The sequence below is a fragment of the Stegostoma tigrinum genome, chromosome 29 (genome assembly GCF_030684315.1).
Source record: "Stegostoma tigrinum isolate sSteTig4 chromosome 29, sSteTig4.hap1, whole genome shotgun sequence".
In the NCBI taxonomy this organism is placed as follows: Eukaryota; Metazoa; Chordata; class Chondrichthyes; order Orectolobiformes; family Stegostomatidae; genus Stegostoma; species Stegostoma tigrinum.
The window spans coordinates 18,720,493-18,743,659 of NC_081382.1; the positions used below are offsets into that span (position 1 = coordinate 18,720,493).

Below are 23,167 nucleotides of genomic sequence, written 5' to 3' on the forward strand. Positions count from 1 at the left end.
AATAGCTAATGTAACACACCTGTTTAAGAAGGGAGTAAGATAGAAGAATGGAAATTACAGACCAATTAGCCTGACCTTGGTCATTGCTAAGGTTTTAGAGTCTGTTATTAAGGGTGAGAGCGCAGAGAACATTGAAGTCCAGAGTAAAATAAGGCTGCGTTCAGCAAAGCTTCATCAAGGGGAGGTCATGCCTGACAAATTTGTCAGAAATATTTGAGGCGGTGACAGACAAGTTAGACAAAGAAAAGCCAGTGGATGTGATCTATTTGGATTTCAAGAAGGCATCTGACAAGATACTGTGCAGGAGGCAGATAAATAAGAGCACATGGTGTTAGAGGCAAACTACTGGCATTGATAGAGGATTGGCAGACTGGCAGGGAGTAGGGATAAAGGTTTATTTTTCCAAGATGGCAGCCAGCGACTACTAGAGTGCTGCGCAGATCAGTGTTGACATCACAACTTTCATTCTGTAACTAACTATCTGAATGAAGGAATTGAGGGCATTGTTGGTAGCTTTGCAGATGACACACAGATAGGTGAGGGACAAGAGGGAGGCTGTTGAAGGACTTGGTACAGGCTTGGAGAGTGGGCAAAGAAGTGGCAGAGAGAATACAATGTGGGAAAGTATGAGGTCAGACGTTTTGTTAGGAAGAATAGAGGCATAAACTAATTTCTAAGTAGGAAAGTCTTGGTACAAATGGACTTGAGTGTCCTAGTTCTGAATTCTCTTAAGATTAACATACAGGTTCAGGTGGCAGTTTGGAAGGCAAATGCAACGTTCACACTCATTTCATGAGGGTTAGATACAGAAACAGAGATGTACTGCTGAGCCTGTTTAAGGCTCTGGTCATTCGGAATACTGAAAGCAGTTTTAGACCCTATATTTAAGGAATTTATTGACATGAATATCCCAGGAATGAAGGACTTATCACGTCGAGGAGTGGTTGTGGATTTTGGGTCCTTACTTGGAGTTTAGGAGGAAGAGAGGGAATCTCTTTGAAACTTACAGAACACAAGAGGCTTGGATAGAGTGGATATGGGGATGCTTTGACTAATAGGAAAGACTTGGATCTGAGGGTACGGTGAAGTGTGAAGGGAGCACCCTGTAGAACTAAGAAAAGGAGGAAATTTTTCAGTCAAAGGGTGAATGATGAATCTGTGGAACTCTGTAGAAAGCTGTGGAGACCAAGCCATTATGTGTCTTTAAGACAGAGATAAATAGGTTTTTGATGAGCAAGACAATCAATGGTTAAAGGAGAATGGAGTTGAGCAACATATCAGCCATGATTAAATGGAAGACCTGACTTTGATAGGCCATTTGCAGTATCCTCTAAGCCTGCAGGCTTTCTTCTGACATGAATGAAATATGAAAAATTCAAGAATATTAAGGAAGAAATGAAGAGTACACCACTATTAGAAATTTTAAGCGCAAATAACTGACTATAAACAGCACCAGATAACAAATCTGACAAGATGGAGAATTTCTACTTTCTCTGATCTGCAGAATATTGAATTAAATTTTGCACAAAGAATTTAGTGGTTCATGAAGATTACTAACCTTGTAAAGAAAATAAGTACTTTCAATAAATTCTGGTCTTAAAGGATGTTGAGCCCAATGAACTGCAAAGTCAGTGGTAAAAGCCTTTGAAAATACAAATCAAACAAATTTAAATCATAAGTGACTCCTGTGGGAGGCAAAATAAAAAACTTATACGTATTAAAGTTCAACTTTCCACCAATTTTCTAACCTGCTTTGGAAATATGATATCAGACTGCTTAATATTAGGCCATGCATGAGCAAGAATTTGCTGTCATTTAATCAGTAATATCAAGACCTCTAATTTTATAGAAATATACACATCCTTGCTGCCACTTTCATTCTACTTACTGGATGTCTATTCAAATGGCATGTAAACTTAGTTCTCAACTAATGCACTGATTTCAAGGTGGTGCTGGAGTAGAATTTAGGTTCCCAGGAGGCAGATTGTAATTTTAAATCAACTAATGACAGGTAGCTTCAGATTTAACCTCCATGTTTTACAATAGGTACAAAAGACTTCCCAGGAAATCCAAAATCTGGAACAAAGTGAGGGAAGCTTCAAAAAGCATTAGTCGTGGGATAAGTGGTGAAAAAGAGTGCTTTGCTCAGTTCTCCAAATATCTTTCCTGTAGAAAAGCCTCCAGAGTCATGTCTTGGATGTCTCCTCCCATCACCTGAGATCAGATTCTGCCCATCCACTTACACATACCCTTCTAGAGTCAGAACTGAATCTACCAGCTCTTCTCAAGTACTTTCCACCTATCTAGGAGCTAAGCCTGTCAATACAGTTGACTTCTGACAAAGGATCTGTCGGGGCCAGAAAACAGATTCTCCACATGAGGTAGCCAAGACTTTCCCTATCCTTGAGCAGGTGCAGTTCCATCCAAAATGCATTTGAAATGTTTATATACTATTATAATGAATTGGGATTTCTTGAAAATGCTTAAAACATACTTGACCAGCTTATCAAAACATGAAAGTGAGCATCTACTTCGATTCTTGACTTCCAAAGAAACTGCTGCCTTTAACAACTAATTTTTTTTAAAAACTGCAACAATAAGTAATTGACGAAAGAGAGAGAGTCTGGAATCTACTTGTAAGTAATTCTGCTTTACATTGTCATTCAAGTCTAGAGTGCTAAAGACTACCTATCACTTAGAAAAAGGACACTGCATTCACAACTTAAAAATGCGCCATCAGGAAAATCTTTTCCAAACAGTGATTTAACAAAGCATTTTAATTTAAACACAGAGCCAGAAGGGTAAGTCCTAAATGAGGAAAAGTCTGAAAATTCTTTTATCACAAGAGAATTGACCTAGTTTGCAGTGTCCTAAAAGGGTTGGAAGGTAACAAGAGGAGAAAGGCAAGATTTTAAGGCCAACAGGAATTAAATTCCCAAAATAAGCTGCATGTTTTATTAAAATCTACTTATGCAATGATCTCCAGCAATCTCCTTACCTCTGGTAGAAATTTGTGTCTCTGTATAACCTGGTACAACATTTCATGAGTTTCAATTGCAGGTTGCAAGTCCCCTTTCAGTACCTAAGGACAAAAAATATTCTCGAAATTTGTGCTAATAGTGTCACAGTTGGACGAATTTATCTAAAGGCATAATCAGACAAAATGGAAATGTTTTCTTCAAGCTAACTGTTTCCGTTTAGAAATTCTTCATCTATGATTTAAATAATCCTAAAACAAAATAATAACCCACACCATAATTTCAAGTCTGTTGTATTTTGTTTGAATAAAGTCAAAATGAAGCATGAAACAGGAATTGGATATAAAACACAACGTCACAATCGGATAAGGTTGTTGGCTTACTTGCCGAGCTGACTGGTTATCATACAGATGTTTCGGTGCTAGGTGACATCTTCAGTGAGGCTTCCGATGAAGCAATGTTATTCTACTCCGCTTGGTATCTATGAGATCCGGTATGTTATCTACCAGCGAGCAAGCCAACAACCTCATCCACAACTGGGCTACAAATCTTCGCAAGAACCTTAAACCACAGTCAAGAGTTTCAGGTTTCATCCTACAAGCACCACAAGTCCTTTATTTGTTGTGATTTGTACAAATAGAACTTCAGGTTTCTTTTCAACACAAAGTTCAAACGGCCTTCATGTTCTGTTATACAATTTCTGAGCATATTCAGAAATGGAGAGAAAGAAGAAAAAAGTGCAAAGCAAGATAAAATGTCTGAAAATAAGTGGGGTGTGTGGATCATCCATTAATATTATCACTGTAGAAAAGGAGAATGTATGCAATCCAAAAATTACCAATGAACTAAAATCCAAAAAAGGCCAACTAATCAGATAACCATACATGTGATGAAAAATATGTACAAGTACATTCCTTACTCTAATTAATCTTTATCCCCAACCACTTGCAGTTGTGAATAATTCCATGTTTAACAATTTCTACATCAGGGTATCGAGCAATACTTATTGCATTGCTCTGGAAAACAGACGGCACAGACTTGGGCCCAAATCATTTGGAATTCACTGGAAAGTTTTAACTTTTGGGGACAATTCCATTGCTTCCCGAGACCCCCACCACCATCGCACACAAGTCTTTGACTCCCCGTGGAGACTATATTTCCACAATACTTGCCTGAATAGTTATGCAGGAAACATTAGACAGCAAAGAGACTAATACATGGCAAAGTACAGAACTGACCATATAGTTATTTGCACTGACTGCTGATTCTGCATGTCCATCCATATACCCTGATCACTCCCCAAAACTGCACCCACCTGGTACGCTATTCACCTGGTACTGAATCCACCTGTACCCGCATCCTACCACTTTTTCTATGGCTTACTCCATAAAGAGAGGGGTTGACTCTTGGTTCCCCAGCGTTGTCATGGAGGTTTTGAATCAAAGTTCTTTCCGAGTTTCTGGGGAAGCCAGGTTTGGGGGAAGCCAGAAGAAATATTGAGCGGTGGTGAATGGCAATCTGAAGATAACTGCCACTCCATGGAGAATGTGGGCCATAATAATCTGAATGACCTTCTGCACTCTACACCTAATGATACTGTAATGTAACTCAGCTTTAGGATCAACTTTCAAGTCAGTCTGAGGAGTCAACCATAATCTAGTAAAATGATAAAGCTGTTCTAAATTACAAGAACATCTCCATTCTGTATTCAAGAAAGACAGTATGGATGCAAATGGATGGAAGGTCGTCATCAAACTGACTTCAGAAGACCAAATCCTTCTTCATTTCTTAGTCCCATGAAGGCTGGTTCTAAAATGTGCATTAAATCCTATAAGTTGGAACTATCAACAAACTGAGATTTTGATTAAAGCAAATGTACAATATCTATGATATACTGAATTTTTACAGTCACATGTCCATTCTAACATGCCCGTTCAGTTGTGGGACTGACTCTCACTTTAGCATATATGTTTGGAAATGAAAAAGTAGCATAACATTGAAGTATTTTCAAAGTACTGATAATCCTAAAGTGAGACACAATTCCATGATTGAATGGGTGTTTATGTAAATTCAGATTGAATACATTGGTCACAGGGTTATCGATTTATGCCATGTCCTATACATGCTTGGGCTAAGGTGTGTAAATTTTTTACATATTGGTTTTCATCAAGCCAAAATTAATTTTTAATATTAATTAGATGCATGCTAATTATCTCAATCAAAACAAAAAATGCATCCCCTACCTGCAAGCCTGGGAAAAATGCAAGAAGTGAATCCATCCATTTTCTGGCATTAATAGTAGGGTTATGCATATGAACATCGAGGAGCAGGGGAGGCTGACTAATGTACTTCATTATGGCTGCATAGTGCTAGATTAAAAGAAATAAAAGTTGAAATGGACATTTTATGATAATCTCATTTATTTGTCTCACTCACGGAAACAAAGCAAAATCAAAGACTGTTTAAAACAATTAATTTGCATCAACATCTAATACTTGAACACACTTGAGTCTAGCTCATACTGGCTCAAATTTGAGACACAGAATGGATTTATAATTTGGTGGTGCTCAGGTCTTCAGAGAACATTCTAACCCAACCCTCTCCACCTCCATTCACGCAACATAGCAGTTTTCTAGAGCTCATACACATCCCTCCATATTTATATCTGACATTGTTCCACGAGGTGCAAACAGATGACACAGGGACTCTGCTGAACACACGTCTTTCATATTAAAGTTTTTTTCCTAGAAAGTAGAATTCTAGGATTTCAAACTAACCTCTTTCTTTCAGGGTTTTTAAATAGAATTTAATTAAACAATGAGACAGCTTCAAAGCTGATCTTTTAATTTTAACAGGACCATTATTTTAATATATCGGATAGGAGCTAAAAGCATTTTCTGGACTTTATACTTCTCAAATTAAAAGTCACATACAAACTAAACCAACTATTCAGCATTGTTTTAGTCTGAATTATCTCTGTGTCCGAAAAATAAGTCTGTTGAAAGTATAAAATAATAGTATATTAAATGAATAAGTGCAAAATAAATTCTAAGCGTTAGCATCAAAAAATAAATGCAGAGTCAAAACAGAAATTACAACACGCATTTTAATGTTAATTCCACTAGTATTACCATTATTTTTAAATGGTAAATAAATCTATTAGTGCCGATTGCACCACATAAAAGAATTCTGAACCAAAAAAATGTTGTTCCAGGGCTACATTTTTCTAGGCACAAGTTGCCTCAGCTGATATTTTAAAAACTTAGGTCTACATTACCCGATGCAATGACCTGGTACAAGTGTCAGATTAATGAATGTAGCCAAAGGATAGAATCAAGCAGATAGGTTTCCATCAATCAAACAAAGATACCTGAATTTTTCTCATCTTAAGATAAGGAAAGACACTGGGAAAGCATCTATCAAGTTAAATATCAATCGTTCACTCAATTACTTTAAATGTTTATTAGTGCTTTATTGCATCAGGAATGTATTTGAGAGTAAGCTCCCTAAGTGCATGACAGAGAAAGGAAGACAATGTTGATCGGATGGGATGAAGTCAAATATGAGAAAACAGTACAAGTCATGACCATAGAACATCTCAGCCCTACTTTGCTGCTTCTGGAGTCACCCAAGGATCTATTTTTGACTCCTTTATCCAAACTGACAGTTTTTTTTTAAAAATGCAGTCGTGAATGTCACTGGCTAGGCCTGCATTTATTGCCCATCCCTAATTTGCCTAGAGTTAAGAATTAACCACCTATAGGATAAGGTTGAACAATAATGTCACTCCCGAAAACAGCATAAACGAACCAGATAGGTTTTTCCATCATCAGCTAGAAAGATTAAGTGGTTGATCCATCTCAGTCTCCTCATGATGTCCTCTGCACTACAACTGCCAGCTAATTTCACTCACTCAACAGAATATCAAGAAGTAGCTGAAGGCACTGGATGCTGAAAAGGGCACAGGCCCTGACAATATTCCAGCAATAGTATACAGAAAACAGAACAGTACAGCACAGTGCAGACCCTTCAGCCCACAATGTTATGCCAACCTATTATCCTAATGCAAGATCAAAAAGTAACCTGCATACCCTTCATTTTACTATCATCCATGTGCCTCTCCAAGAGTCACTTAAATGTCCCTACTGGCTCTACTACCACCGCTGGCAGTGCATTCCACGCACGCATCACTCTGTGTAAAGAACCTACCTCTGACATTTCCCCTATATCTTCCTCCAATCATCTTAAAATAAAGCCACCTCGTAATTGTCATTTCCGCCCTGGGAAAAAGTCTCTGGCTATCCACTATCTATGCCTCTCATCATCTTGTACAATCAAGCTCTATGAAGGCACCTCTCATCCTTCTACACTCCAATGAGAAAAGCCCTAGCTCCCTCAACCTTTCCTCATAAGGCCTGCCTTCTATTCCAGGCAGCATCCGGGTAAATCTCTTCCGCACCCTCTCGAAAGTTTTCATATCCTTCCTATAATGAGGCAACTGATGACATATGCTCTAGAATTAGCCACACAATTTAGCCAAGTTGTTCCAGTACAGCCACGACACTGGCAATTATCCAGCAATGTGGAAAACTGTCCAGGTACATCTGTCCACAAAAAGCAGGGCAAATTCAAACTGGCTTTTCATTGCACAAATCGATCAACCTATTCTCAATTCATAAAGCGATCAAAGGCGTTGTCAACAGTGCTGCCAGGCAACAATTAGAAATAACTTCCACAGTGATGCTCAGCTTGGACTCCAGCAGGATTACTCAGCCCCTGACATCGTTACAGTTTTAAACCAATATTGACTCGAAATGAGGCAAGAGTGACTAACCTGACATCAAGGGTGCCTTTGTGATCAGAGATAATGGGAACTGCAGATGCTGGGGAATCCAAGATAACAAAAAGTGTGGAGCTGGATGAACACAGCAGTCCGCATCTACACAGGCCCCAAAACCCACCTCTTGCGCCGTTACATTGATAACTGTATCGGCGCCACCTCTTGCTCCCCAGAGGAGCTCGAACAGTTCATCCACTTCACCAACACCTTCACCCCAAGCTCAAGTTCACCGGGGCCATCTCCAACACATCCCTCACCTTCCTGGACCCCTCAGTCTCCATCTCAGGTCCTAGAATACACCTCCTCCCATCCACCCTCCTGCAAAAATTCCATCCCCTATTCCCAATTTCTCCGCCTCATCTGCTCCCAGGATGAGGCATTCCTCTCCCGCACATCCCAGATGTCCACGTTCTTCAAGGACCGCAACTTCCCCCCCCCCCCGCAGTGGTCGAGAACGCCCTTGACCGCGTCTCCCGCATTTCCCGCAACACATCCCTCACACCCTGCCCCCGCCACAACCGCCCCAAGAGGATCGCCCTCGTTCTCACACACCACCCCACCAACCTCCGGATACAACGCATCATCCTCCGACACTTCCGCCATCTACAATCCCACCCCACCACCCAAGACATTTTTCCATCCGCACCCTTGTCTGTCTTGCGGAGAGACCACTCTCTCTGTGACTCCTTTGTCCGCTCCACACTCCCCTCCAACCCCACCACACCTGGCACCTTCCCCTGCAACCGCAGGAAGTGCTACACTTGTCCCCACACCTCCTCCCTCACCCCCATCCCAGGCCCCAAGATCGCTTTCCATATTAAGCAGATGTTCACCTGCACATCTGTCAATGTGGTTTACTGTATCCACTGTACCCATGTGGCTTCCTCTACATTGGGGAAACCAAGCAGAGGCTTGGGGACCGCTTTGCAGAACACCTCCGCTCGGTTCACAATAAACAACTGCACCTCCCAGTCGCAAACCATTTCAACTCCCCCTCCCATTCCTTAGATGACATGTCCATCATGGGCCTCCTGCAGTGCCACAATGACGCCACCCGAAGGTTGCAGGAACAGCAACTCATATTCCGCTTGGGAACCCTGCAGGCCAGTGGTATCAATGTGTACTTCACAAGCTTCAAAATCTCCCCTTCCTCCAATGCATCCCAAAACCAGCCCAGCTTGTCTCCGCCTCCCTAACCTGTTCTTCCTCTCACCTATCCCTTCCTCCCACCTCAAGTCGCACCTCCATTTCCTACCTACTAACCTCATCCCGCCTCCTTGACCTGTCCGTCTTGTCTGGACTGACCTATCCCCTCCCTACCCATCTTCTTTTCTCTCCATCTTCGGTCCGCCTCCCCCTTCTCCCTATTTATTCCAGAACCCTCTCCCTATCCCCCTCTCTGAAGAAGGGTCTTGGCCCGAAATGTCAGCTTTTGTGCTCCTGAGATGCTGCTTGGCCTGCTGTGTTCATCCAGCTCCACACTTTGTTATCAAGGGTGCTTTTGACTGAATATTGTGTGAAGGAGTTCTAGTAAACTGGAGTCAATAGGAATCAAAGGAAAAGTCTCCACTGGTTGGAGTCATACCCAACATAAATAAGGTGGCAGCAGCTGTTGGAGGTCAATCATCTCAGTCTAAGGACATTGTTGCAGGAGTTCTTCGTGTAGATATTTGTAAAATCAACCTGATCAGAGATGTTATTACATATCTGGAGTACACAGCTCTTAAACTCAGGGCTCCTGGCTTAGAAGTAGGGACCACACAAATACCAGACAATGACTTTTTCCAATGAGACAGAATCTAACCATTGCCTACCACTTCAATAGCATTACCACTGCTGAAATCTCAACTATCAACGCCTGAGGGTAATTGTTGACCAGAAACTGAACTGGATTAACCATACAAAACTCTAGACAAGCAGGTCAGAAGTTATGAAGACTGGAGCAAGTAATTCTTGTACTGTCTCCCCAGTGGCAGTTTACCATCTACAAGGTGCAAGTAGGTCCAAGAATCTTGTCACCATCCAAGGCACCAGTTTCAAACACTGGTACACTATGATGACACTTTGTGCCATATTTAAGATGCACTGTAGTAGTGGACTAAGCTCCTTCATTAGTACTTTCCAAACCGGAGACCTCCACCCTCTAGAACAACAAGGGCAGCAGATAAACAGGAACACCATCACCTCTGCCAGTTCACCTCCAAGTCTCACTGCAATATAATTTGGAACCATGTCAATACCTTCACTGCTATGGGTTCAAAATCCTGGAACTCCTTAAAACATAGTAGTATCCATAAACCCCAAAACAGCAGCAGTTCAGGAAGGCAGCACACTTCCATCTCCTTCAGGGGAATTAGAGAATGGAAATAAATGATGACCTAGCCAATAATACAAATATGAACAAAATTTTAAAAAATTAGAACTATGCAACAAATGCTGTCTTGGCCAGCAATGCCTGAACGCAATAAATGAACTGAAATAAAAACCTATTTTTTAACTAACAACAATAAAACAGATTAACTGGTAATTATCACGGTGCTGACTGGAGGAACTTACTGTGCACAAATTAACTTCTACATTTCCTACACCATAACAGTAACTGTGCTTCCAAACTACTTCACTGGCTCCAAAACACTCTGGGATACCTATGGTAATGAAATGCAGGACGTAGATGCAAGTCTTTCTTTTATTACATCTTTGTGATGCAAATTAATTGACATTTAGGTTGACAACTTGTAACAACATTTCATACATTCAAATTTTTCTTACTGTCTGGGAAGTAAAGGATGCTTTAATTTTATTAATTCTTTCAAAAAGTTTGCTTTTTATTTAGATTAGTTTGCTCTTCAGAGTGACAGCCACATTATCACTGTCTGAAGGTGTCAATGCATTTGGATTTTAATTGCGTACATTTCTGAACACCATTGCATTAACTAATGTTTTTGTTTCATAGTACATTTTGGAGGTAGTTCATATTATCAAACTGTACCTGGTTTCATTTAATGTGTTTAGGGAACCCAAGGTCCTCTTTTTCTATCCAATTGGTATAATGGAAAAACTCTGGATTACATTGAAGTCAATTTATAAAAAACATTAATTTCATTAAAACATCACTGGGATGTCCCATAACATTTGTTGGCTACTATCTTTTCCTTAAAAATCTGGAGATGCCATTTGGACCAACTACCAATTCCATTAATGAAGAACAAGTTTTGACAGAAGTACAACTTTACTTGCAGTAATAAATTTGCAATAAGTCTAATCTATTTAATGGCCACTCCAAATTGACAATTCATTAAATAACTTCGAGAACATCCTACAAATTATTAATTGCAATAATTGTTTGTTCCAGTATATTGCACTATTACCATTGCTGCTTGAAGGCTGAATATTCAATAGCATACATTCTCTGCGAACAGTACAACATGATGCTTTGGACGGAATGTCAATTAGTGACATCAGATTGACTATCTTTGTTGGTGGGTCACCTTCCTACTTATTATGTGATTTGCATATAGTAAGTATTTTGTGCAAGTGCCATACTTACATTCTGCAACACTTACCATTACATACTTCCAACTCACTCAACAGTGCCAAGGGAGCTTTTCTACATTGTAACATTTTCCAATCCCTTTTGGGTCCCCATGTAACACATATAATTCTTTAGCCAGAGGAGAGACAAAATGATCCACTCGAAGGCCTTCAGTCATGCCTTACAGTTACCAGTGTTCCAATTGTCTGGGCAGTGTGCAGTGTCTGGCCTCTGCTCTTAGTCAGCAAAAATCCAGTTGATTTGGGGTCAGCTCAGGAGCCCAAGTCTTATATCTGACGCATCACATGCTACACTAACTCTCCATGTCTGTCGGCCACACAGTAACAGATTTTTCCTTTAGCATTTCAAGATCTTAGGAATGAATACCTTTAAAAAGAAAAAGAATACAAAACTTACTGTATTAAATCTCTCCAAATATACATCATCTCCCAGCAGGATATAGGCCTTCAACAAATATTCGTAGTATGAGTCTATTCCAGCACCCACTCCACTGTCTTAGAATACAATCAATCAGTTAGTAGGATCTCAAAAAGTGATTGGAAACATATCATGAATTCCTATCATTGATTGTTAAGTACATCAGTAATACAAAAGACATGACTACAAGTGCAGAAAAACAAGCTGTGCATTTAAGTACATGTTAATTTACAACACTGGAGAGCATGTGGTTTCTCCTCACAAACATATTGGAAAGCAGGTTTATAAAGAGACAGTTCTGATAAGAATTTCCCAGAGAAACAGTTTGCATATCACTCGGAAGTGAGACTGTGAAGTTATAATTAGTACTTCTAGCACACATATGAACAGGACAATTTGCAGAATTAGGCCATTCAGCTCTTCAAGCTTGCTCCACCATTCAATAAGATATGGCTGATTTGTTGTTTTCAATTCCACACTTCCATCCACTCCCAAATATTTTTGATTCACCCAACAAAAATCTATCTTCCTTTGCTTTCTGCTTTTATATCAGAATCTTTAGCATTTTGATTTTGGTAAAGTTATACTTCTGTTTTCCCACCAACACGAATGTGATAGTATAACTGCAGGTTATCTAGTGTCAATTAAGCAAACACAAGGCATATGGGCCTACACTATTTTCCTGCTAACCAGTTTACTGAGAGACAAAACTTTCATCTTCTAATAGGTTATGTGATAACCTCTCAGCAAACTGTTGTGCATATATTAACCTTTGGCAGTTTACTTAGCAAATGTAATGTTGACACTGTCATTGATTGAGAGACCAACACAAAATAACTTTTTTTTTGGCTGAATAATTGGAGAACACAAGAATAAAGGAGAAATGACAGGACATTTGGCCTTTCAATCCTGCTTTACCATTCAATGAAACCATGGTTGATCTGATTGTTGCCTTAACTCTATTTTCCTGCCTGCCCCCAAAACTCTCATTTCCCTTGGCAAAACCAACAATTTGTCAAACAGCCTTGATTCAACAGCCAAGCTCACTGTTCAATGGGGAAGAGAATTCCAAAGACCAACGATGCTAGTAAGAAGAAATTCCTCCCCACCTCCGTCTTAAATGGAAGATCCCTTATTTTTAAACTGTGTCCCCAGTTCCAGATTCATGACAGGAAATATTGTGTTAGCATCTCAACAGGGCAGGATGTTGGCTCAGTGGTTAGCACTGCTGAGGGACACGGGTTTATTCCAGCCTTGGGTGACTTTCTGTGTGGAGTTGGCACGTTCCAGCCTCACTTCTGCGTGGGTTACCTCTAGGTGCCCCAGTTTCCTCCCACAGTCCAAAGATGTGCAGGTTATGTGGATTGGCCACGCTAAATTGCTCCATAGTGTCCACAGACATGAAGGCTAGGTGGATTAATTTCCCCTTGTTGCCATATGCCAACTACTGCTGAGTCATGCCAACCATGGCTCCTAACACCCTTGTTTTTCCCCTTACACCTTTCATGCAAATGCACCTGGTATCCACGCTAGTGGACTTCAAGGCCAATTCTGCGATGAAATAACTTCTAATTGCCTATTGACAAATTCAGTGTTTAAAACAATATATTCATGGGTAAAATCTTTCCACGGCATTGAACTTCTTTCAACTGTTTAATTACTTATAAAATTAGGTATTGGCAATTGCACAAGCATTTCAATGACTCTAAACACTCGCAAGTGTCAAACAGTTAACTGACAGGCATTGCACAGTGACACAAGTGATTACAAAATTAGTCATCCAACATAAATGGTATAATGATAGTTTTCAGGCTAATGAAGACAGAAATAGTATGCATTAATTTATTTTTCTCTTTACTGTGCAGTTTATTTTTGACTACTTAAAAGGCTAGGAGATTTAAATGTCTTGACAGCCTGACTGTTTGAATAAGCTTATCCATTTTAAAAAAATGTATATTTTAACAATCCCAAACGATATGTGACCACTTACAAAAGGCATCTCATGTGCCTCTTGTGAGTTGCAAAAAGTTGACCTACTTCTCCAAAGGCTACCCTATCTCTCTGAAGAACTCTGGTCACCTTGGACATTCTCCTGAAACTGAACCTGACTGAAGGCAGCTGTACTTATACATGCAGTTGCCTCTGTGAACCAAGGACATGTAGAGTACGTGCCAGACTCATTTCCCCTCAGTAAAAATATCATGACCTGACGCAACTGTCCATCACCCTTCTCACCTATCTGCTCCACCCTTCCCATGACCCTTCTCCACAACCCCGTACTTGAATCCATCTATCACATCACTGACCTTGCCCCAGCCTGACCCATCCCTCTATTTATTTCCAAGCTCCCTTCTCCCTCCCCAATCCTGATGAAGTGTCTCAACCCAAAACATTGACTCTCCTGCTCCTTTGATGTTGCCTGACCTGCTGTGTTCCTACAGCTCCACACTGTATTACATGTTTTCTTTTAATATGATACTATCCTTAGGTTCTTTACTTGGTCATGGGTTGTGTGTTATTCCAGTAGAGTCTTCTTCTATTAAATATATTCATAACAATATATTTCTTCAAATCTTTGCCACTGCTTCTCTGAACCTTTAACCTTTTTAACCCATTTACCCATCCAAGTTTAACCAACCTTGTAACTGTCATTGTTAAGTTTAAAACATACTTACAGACCCACATTTTCTCATTGCTAAAGTGAATGTGAAATCCTATCATGTTATGATCATTCTTACCTAGAGAAGCCTTTATTGTACAGATCTTTAATTTATTCTGTACTTCTACACATTACCAGTGATGGCCAGCTAAAATAAAGCAATTAACTACAGTACATTTCTTTCATATTTAAAGCCAGGAAAGAAATTAAATGGATAGGAGGCTGTAGAATTTATTACAGCAAGTCCAGATATTTTTGGCTGGTGTCAACTGGCATGGAGGTAAATGTTGCGGACCTAGGGACAAGCTGGTGAATGGATTAGAGATATAATATCTGAGAAGTACAATAAGTTATGAAACGTGTACAGGTTTGAGCGTTTCTGTGCTGCAGGTATGCACTTGACATTTCCATGAGGTTTACATAAAGCTAAAAGAATTTAAGCACAATTTGCATTGGGAATTTTGACACACATTAGGTAAAAGGTGCTATACTCACCCCGCCTGATCCAGTCACCATTGTGAATGTTGATGACTGTCCCAACGAGATCACTGCCTCTCTGTCTTTTCTCCCATAGAAAATCCATTGCTCTCCGGGCATATTCCTACAGGGTAAAAAATTATTTACCATGTATCATGAAATAGAAAATAAATCTTAAAAATTGCATAACTAGCTCCTGTAAAAATCCATTTTTTTAAAAAGCAAAATACCAAACACGAGACAACATATATATTAGGCAATTTGTTATTTAAACATGTTAAAGGCAAAATATTGGCATAATACAGGTTTACCAATTAATTCATCTAAAATTTCCTATTCTGCCCTAATTGACTACACTAGATGGACTGAGCAGAGAGAAGGGTATAATGAGAAGGTATCCCATAATTCGAACTGGCTATTTTCTGCTGGGGTCACAACAGAATTTGACATCCAAATAAAGCAGCACTTTGGAGTTCTGAACTCTGTTCTCCCTTGAGCACCTAAATAATTGCTGAACAGAGCAAAGCCTTCCTGTCCAATTACGGATAGGAATATTCTCTAAGCTGGAGTCAGAAGTATTCCAGTCTGAAAGCAGCAGCAAACTCCAAAACTGAGGTAATCTTCCTTCAACCTTATCAATACTTAGAAAAAATTTTTTTTTATTGCAAGGCCAGTGTGCAGCAGACCCCCTCTGAAGGGAACTCAGCAGCTATATTCAGGCAGGAACGGAGACTCCCCACCCAAACACCAGGAGGCCATCTCCAGGTAGCTAAACCATCCCCAGCTTCCTGCAAACGGCTGATCAGCCCCAGCCAAATCAACTCCCACTCCAGGAATATTGCCAAGATTAGGATGGAAATTGTTCCACGTATCTGTTGACTTTGTCCTTGTACATGGAAGTGGTTGTGAGTTTGGAAGGTACAGTCCAAGGATTTTGGGTGAATGTCCACAGTGCATTTTGGAGGTAGTATACACAGCTGCTACTGAACAGCAATAGTGGAGAGAGTGGATGTTTGTGGATGTGGTACCAATTAAGTGGGCTTTCTTCTGGACGATGGTGAACTTATTGAGTTTTGTTGGAGCTGTATCCATTCAGACAAGTGGGGAGTATACCATCACACTCCTGACTTGTTCCTTATAGCTAGATCCTAGCCTCTGGCTACAAGAGCTGGCTACTATATATAAATTGTGATTCCAGTTCAGTTTCTTGTCCAAGGTAAAGATATTGATGTTAGGGAATTCAGTGACAGTAATGCCATTGAATACCAAGTGGTAGTGGTTAAATTGTCTCTTATTGAAGACGGTCATGGCCTGGCATTTGTGTGTCGCAATCATTTGCGACTTGTCACCCCAAGTCTGCATATTGTCTAAATCTTGTTGCATTTGAACATGGACAATTTCACTATCTGTGGAGTCATGAATGGTACTGAATACTACACAATCATTGGTGAACATCGCCACTTCTGAACATATGGTATAGGGGAGGTCATCGATGAAGCAGCCAAAGATGCAAAAAGAAGAGTTCCAAGTATATGTACGTCATCAGCTGCCGAGAACATTGACTTCCCTGTTTATCAAAACTACCAAAATCTGAAATGAATAAACTCAATAATGCAGTCTTCATTGCTTTTTGGGGAAAAAAAAATCTACATTTTCCACGGCGGAAAAAAAAACTCGACCTTAAAAAAGGAGACCTTTTTCTCCCCCTGGTTCTAACATCCCTCACAAGAGGAAACATCTGTCACTACCTCCACTATCAAGTCTTCTCAGTTTCTTATGTGTTTCAATAAAGTTAGCTTTCATTCTTCCAAACTCCAATGGGTATAAACCTAAAGCTTTCATCCCAGGAGTGAGTCGAATTAACCTTCTCTGAATTGTTTCCAATACAAATTATATTTTTTTTCAAATGATGAAACCAAACCGTATTCAGTACTCAAGGTGAGGTCTCAGCAAGGCTCAAAATAATTTATTTTAGGAGTTCCCCAAAAAACCTTTGAGGGCTTAATTTTGATTTTCATTGGTGATCTTTTGATTTCCAGGGGCTCCTTTTCTCAATCTCAAACTCTAGATTAGAGTAGGATTAGATTAGAGGAGGATTAGATTTCCCTATAGTCACTTAGTGTTTTTAAAAATTTAGAATTTCGAATTTAGGATTTAAAAAAATTCACAGTCCTTCTGGAATAACGATTCAATCCATCACTTGCCATTAAGCAGAATACTATTGGCCTCGGTGGTGTTAATTGAAAGATATTTATAATGTTGGCTTTATGACAGGTAGGGTAGACATTAAAGGGCATTAGCTTTTTAAGATATTAGCAGAGTTTAGAATTGAAGCAACATTTCTTGATTCAGTTCAGGAAACTCCAGGCTTGAATTCATTTAATTTTTCTCCTTGGAGGAGATCAAGATGGTTCAGGGAACCAGTTACTTCAGCTGAAGGGTTCTGTTTTTGAAACTTCCAAACCAGCATTGGTTAAAAATCTGCAGGTTATTAGAACTGAAAAATGTTTACGATCTCAATTTGAGACAAGTCCCTGTCAACAGGCTTGGAAAGTAACAAACAAAGAAACCTACAGCACAGGAACAGGCCCTTCAGCCCTTCAAGCCTGCGCCGATCAAGAACCTCTGTCTAACCTGTCATCTATTTTCTAACGGTCTGTGTCCATTTGCTCCCTGCCCATCCATGTACCTGTCCAAATATATCTTAAAAGACGCTAACGTATCTACATCTACCACCTGCACAGGCAACGTGTTCCAGGCGCCCACCACCCTCTGCGTAAAGAACTTTCCACGCATATCTCCCTTAAACTTTCCTCCTCTCACTGTGGACTCATGACCCCTAGTAATTGAGTCCCCCACTCTGGGAAAAAGCTTTTTGCTATCCACCCTGTCTATACCCTTCATGATTTTGTAGACCTCAATCAGGTCCCCCCTCAATCTCCGTCTTTCTAATGAAAATAATCCTAATCTATTCAATCTCTCTTCATAGCTAGCACCCTCCATACCAGGCAACATCCTGGTGAACCTCCTCTGCACCCTCTCCAAAGCATCCACATCCTTTTGGTAATGTGGCGACCAGGACTGTACACAGTACTCCAAATGTGGCCGAACCAAAGTCCTATACAACTGCAACATGACCTGCCAACTCTTGTACTCAACACCCTGTCCAATGAAGGAAAGCATGCCATAGGCCTTCTTGACCACCCTATTGACCTGCGTTGTCACCTTCAGGGAACAATGGACCTGAACACCCAGGTCTCTCTGTTCATCAATTTTCCCTAGGACTTTTCCATTTACTGTATAGTTTGCCCTTAAATTTGATCTTCCAAAATGCATCACCTCGCATTTGCCCAGATTGAACTCCATCTGCCATTTATCTGCCCAACTCTCCAGTCTATCTATATTCTGCTGTAATTTCTGACAGTCCCCTTCACTATCAGCTACTCCACCAATCTTAGTGTCATCAGCAAACTTGCTGATCAGACCACCTACACCTTCCTCCAGATCATTTACATATATCACAAACAACAGTGGTCCCAGCACAGATCCCTGTGGAACACCACTGGTCACAGGTCTCCAATTTGAGAAACTCCCTTCTACTACTACCCTCTGTCTCCTGTTGCCCAGCCAGTCTTTTATCCATCTAGCTAGCACACCCTGGACCCCATGTGACTTCACTTTCTCCATCAGCCTGCCATGGGGAATCTTATCAAACGCCTTACTGAAGTCCATGTATATGACATCTACAGCCTTTCCCTCATCAATCAACTTTGTCACGTCCTCAAAGAATTCTATTAAGTTGGTAAGACATGACCTTCCCTGTACATGTTGCCTATCACTGATATGCCCACTTTCTTCCAAATGGGAATAGATCTTATCCCTCAGTATCTTCTCCAGTAGCTTCCCTACCACTGACGTCAGGCTCACCGGTCGATAATTACCTGGATTATCCTTGCTGCCCTTTTTAAACAAGGGGACAACATTAGCAAGTCTCCAGTCCTCCAGGACCTCACCCATGTCTAAGGACACTGCAAAGATATCTGTACGGCCCCGGCTATTTCCCCTCTCACATCCCTCAGTAACCCGAGATAGATCCCATCCGAACCTGGGGACTTGTCCACCTTAATATCTTTTAGGTTACCTAACACTTCCTCCTTCCTTATGTCAACAAATTGTCTCCATCATCCATGGGAAAGAACCTGAAGGACTTAGTAGAATTCTAAAAAAAGAGTTAAGACCAGGGTATAATGTTTTCTGGACTTGAGTCAGGAGTTAGGCTGAAACTTTGAATTGATGTATTGCAATATCATTCAAAATGTGTTCTATATTTAAGATAGCTTAGTTTGTTTTCTTTTATTTCAGTTCTGATAAAGAAAATCTGCAGCTTTGTGCAAATATGCTCAGTGATCATCCACCACCTTACGTAGTAAGCTTTGATATGACAATTTACCAAAAGCCTTTTGGAAATTCAACATTTACAGGCTCATTTTATCTACTTTGCTTGTCACTTCCACAAAAGACTTCCATAATTTAAGTAAACATAAAGCCATGTTGACTCTGCCTTTTCACACTATATTTCTGAGAAATGCTATGGCCTCCATAATAATGGAATCCAGCAATTTTCCTGGATGACATATTAGGCTATGTGGGTTTTAGCTTCTGGCTTTCTGTCTCTCTCCCCATGCTCCAATGAAGAAGAACTTGGGATTATTTCGGAGAGTGGGAGAAAAAAAATATTCTACACAATTATACACAATTCCAACATAATCTAAAATTGAAGAATTTGCATTAAGTTTTGCTTTACCTCAAAAATAGATTCACCTGTCAGGCGACTGAGAGCAGCAAATTCCAGAATCATGGTTCCAGCACAGGCTGTACAAGTGTCCGACTCTGTGCCTGTTCGGGACAGAGGGCTCAAGATTCCATATTTCAGATTTACCTACAATAAAAAATAACTTTGAAACTTTTTAGTAACCTTAATAACTGCTATTCCACGTATAGTTTAAAAGTACTGTGCCAATGTATTTACTGTGATATCAGTGGAATACCATTATTCAGTCTGTCAAAGAATATAGACAATAAAAAGCAAGACACTGTGAAACAGTAACTTGCTATGTCTCACTTCTTGCTTACGATTGGTGGCATGCATTATGACAAAGTTCATTGTAGTTACACTTGAGAGGTTTTATTTTAACAGTGTATTAAGATTCAAACTCTCACCCCCAAGATCATATTTGTCCTAATTCCTATGTACTTACCCTTGGATATGGTAGGCCACTAGTAGTGTTAAAAGCTGGCAGGAGTCGATACCCTATGTCTCGAGCCATGTATAGAAGCTCATCTTTATACCAACGGAACTTGGACCCATGATTCTTCAACATGGTTGCCATCACATGACCTCCTAACAACCCACTGCAGCAGAAATAAATATTCTTAACAGTAAGTATCATTGAAATTTAGTTGTAGTTTTATTATAAAGGAGTCCATGTACAATAATACTTCCAGTCATACGGAGCAGAATTCAAGCTTTCTTTTAATGTTCCATAATACTAACTCTAATTTTTAAACTAGCAGCTCATCGTAATCTCTGGGATGTGCCCTATTTAATTATGTCTGAATTCAACAACCAGGATTTTCCATTACAACACACACCAACTTTTGATACTTTTCCGCTTATAAAAATGAATAATTGTTAATTGATATGCAGCGCAAAGCCCCAATTTAGAGGTACTCGGGAGATGCAAATTTAAAAAGAAAGACATGAATCACAGAAATACTGTGTATATAAATTTTCAGCAAAGCAGATCAATGCAGAAAATGACATGCGCCTATATTACGGAAGCTGGTTTGTTGAATAATTTCTCTATTTTAACTCTAAAAGAAAGTTGGTGTTACTGGGAAAACCAGGATTTTATTAGTGGCTTACTAGACCATTTTAGAAGACACTCAAAAGGACAGTGAACCAATTGTCATTTTCATGACAATACGTGATGAATTCATTTTGAGTATTGCTTGGATTACTCATACAGATATCCATTCCACAATGCTGAATTTTAATTCCACCAGCTGCCACAGCAGAATTTGAACCCAGGCTTCAGATCACTAGTGACATGTCCATTACACCAGTGACTCTCTCACCAGCTTTGCTCAACCAGAAATTATGAAGTCACATATTGTGAAATCACATTGTAACATTTTATACAATGTACAATGAAAGGGTATCAACGTGCCCTGTCAAATGGCCATTTGCTTCCAGTTTTAGAAAGTTACACTGGCATTCTCGGAGGCCAGCTATTCAGCGAATCAGAACATTATGTTGAAGGTTATATTTTTAATTCGATTTAATCAATACACTGCAAGGTTTTTCTCCTGTCCCTTTTATAAAGTTGAAACACTGAAAGTGAGATATAGTGTATTCACACACTATAGATAACACTTGCTTTGATCTGGGTAGAAGGTGGGTAATTATAGTTTAAAGTGATTTGTTCAAGAATTCTTTCCTCCCTCACATAGCTAAGGTTTGGAAACCCACCCAATATTTTTTCTGAGCACTTGATTCAGTTGACATGTGGTCCTCCTAAAAAAAAGCTGAGAACTGGACTGAATGAAAGATGGCACTAGATCAAGTCATTTGTTTCAATGCTGCGACTGCCTAGTTTGGCAAATTCAAAAAAACACTGCCACCAACGCAGAGCCTTACTCACCCCAATATACGGATGTTTGTTTCAAACACTGAAACCACAACATCATTATCGAGTTGGACATGTAGTATTACTTTTTGCACGGCATCTTCAAACTCATCGAGTTTGTTTAGTACCTTTGAAACAGAATGCAATAGTATTTTATTCAATTTAAGAACTGAAATGGCAACTTGGACAAAGTAATATGGCAAATAAGACTCAATCAAGATTTATAGGAAAAAAAGTAGAAAACACAAATTAAATGGGCAGTCATCTACAGTTACTATTGCTATCTAACTGGGGGAAACCTTGTAATTGCACAAATTGAGGCCTGAAAGTTGGTCAGCTACTCTTTTGACTGCAGTCTGGTTGGACAGATTAAAAAAAAGTGTTATCATTACATAAAACTAAAACCGTTCGCTTCCCGAACACTGTTCTCTCCAAACCACCGCCCCCCCCCCCCCCCCCCAGGAGTGGAATGCTGAGATTACGTTCATCGAGTTCAACGTGAGGTGCAGCATGTCAGGCACATACAAAAGCATCTGTTTATTTCTAGATTTATTTTGTAGAGTAAAATTACTCCCAAATTTAACCTAAATACACTAAAGAGAAATGTTAAGAAATGGAGTTGTTCCAATAACTCATGCTGTTTACCCCATAATGTCTTACTAAAATCAAAGAATGGTGAAAATCTTCAAATGAAACCAGATTTAAATTCGTAGCTGATCATCTAGCAGCCTGATTTCTGTCAGGTTAAAGTTAGACAAAACTCAACACAAAAGTGTGCTTCATGTCTAAACTTTGTGCGCTCTGCATCAACAATCATTTATAGATTTGGCTCTTAGCTTACACTGAACTCAAATGGGCCAGCAGCACACTCATTTCTACATTGGTCACTCAATAAAGGAGGAAACCACTTTCCTAAATAACCCCTCCACTCTCTTGGAATGACAACAAGTTACAATACTTACAACTAGCGTATCTAATGTATCAATAAGAGTGAGTGAAAACCTGGAAATGAAAACATAATTAAAATTATAAAAGGTGACAAAAAGGTCAATATGTATAAAAGTTTCCAACTGTATTTTATTTTAAAGTTGAGATTCTTTCCTCCTCTGCTGCATGTGAACATTCAGTTTTATTTTATACACACACACATATATACATATCAAACAAACATTTCAGATATCATAAACCGTTATCATCCTGTGTATTAACCCAAGGTCCTGTTTTAATCAGCACAACTATTTTAAGGCAGGAGATCTCACTTGGGGCTAATCACCTTTGCAAACTTAGAATAGAGTACTAACTGCAATACAATCCAAAATGTTAAATCTTTCAGTGCAGTTGATACACATGATCATGGGGATGTTCAACGGCTCTAGCAAAACTGTATTTAAAAAGCACTTAAAATATTACATAAACTGTGTTAAATAAAGGAAAGCCTTGCCAAATGATTCTATATCATTATAAAGTTTGAATGCAGACTGTACTTGAGTGTGAACTTGATATTCCTCGACTGTTTAAAAAAATTAACTTCAGAAATTTGCAGCTGCCAAACGT

The 23,167-nt window shown here is 39.6% G+C and overlaps 1 protein-coding gene across 3 annotated transcripts in view; it reads right to left on the reverse strand.

Annotated features, from left to right (window-relative positions):
• Positions 1–23,167, reverse strand: part of si:ch211-282j22.3 (ER degradation-enhancing alpha-mannosidase-like protein 3) — a 59,760-nt gene that overhangs the window by 23,666 nt on the left and 12,927 nt on the right. For all 3 annotated transcript variants that reach the window (XR_007250234.2, XM_048558839.2, XM_059638135.1), the window contains 9 exons: positions 22,576–22,615; positions 21,629–21,741; positions 20,183–20,336; positions 19,729–19,863; positions 14,943–15,048; positions 11,768–11,865; positions 5,222–5,347; positions 2,999–3,082; positions 1,559–1,642 (listed from right to left, as the gene is read on the reverse strand). Coding sequence is in view for 2 of the 3 variants with exons in the window: in XM_048558839.2 (XP_048414796.2) it covers positions 1,559–1,642; positions 2,999–3,082; positions 5,222–5,347; positions 11,768–11,865; positions 14,943–15,048; positions 19,729–19,863; positions 20,183–20,336; positions 21,629–21,741; positions 22,576–22,615 (940 nt within the window). In the remaining variant the exon portion in view is untranslated. The remainder of the gene's footprint in view (positions 1–1,558; positions 1,643–2,998; positions 3,083–5,221; positions 5,348–11,767; positions 11,866–14,942; positions 15,049–19,728; positions 19,864–20,182; positions 20,337–21,628; positions 21,742–22,575; positions 22,616–23,167) is intronic.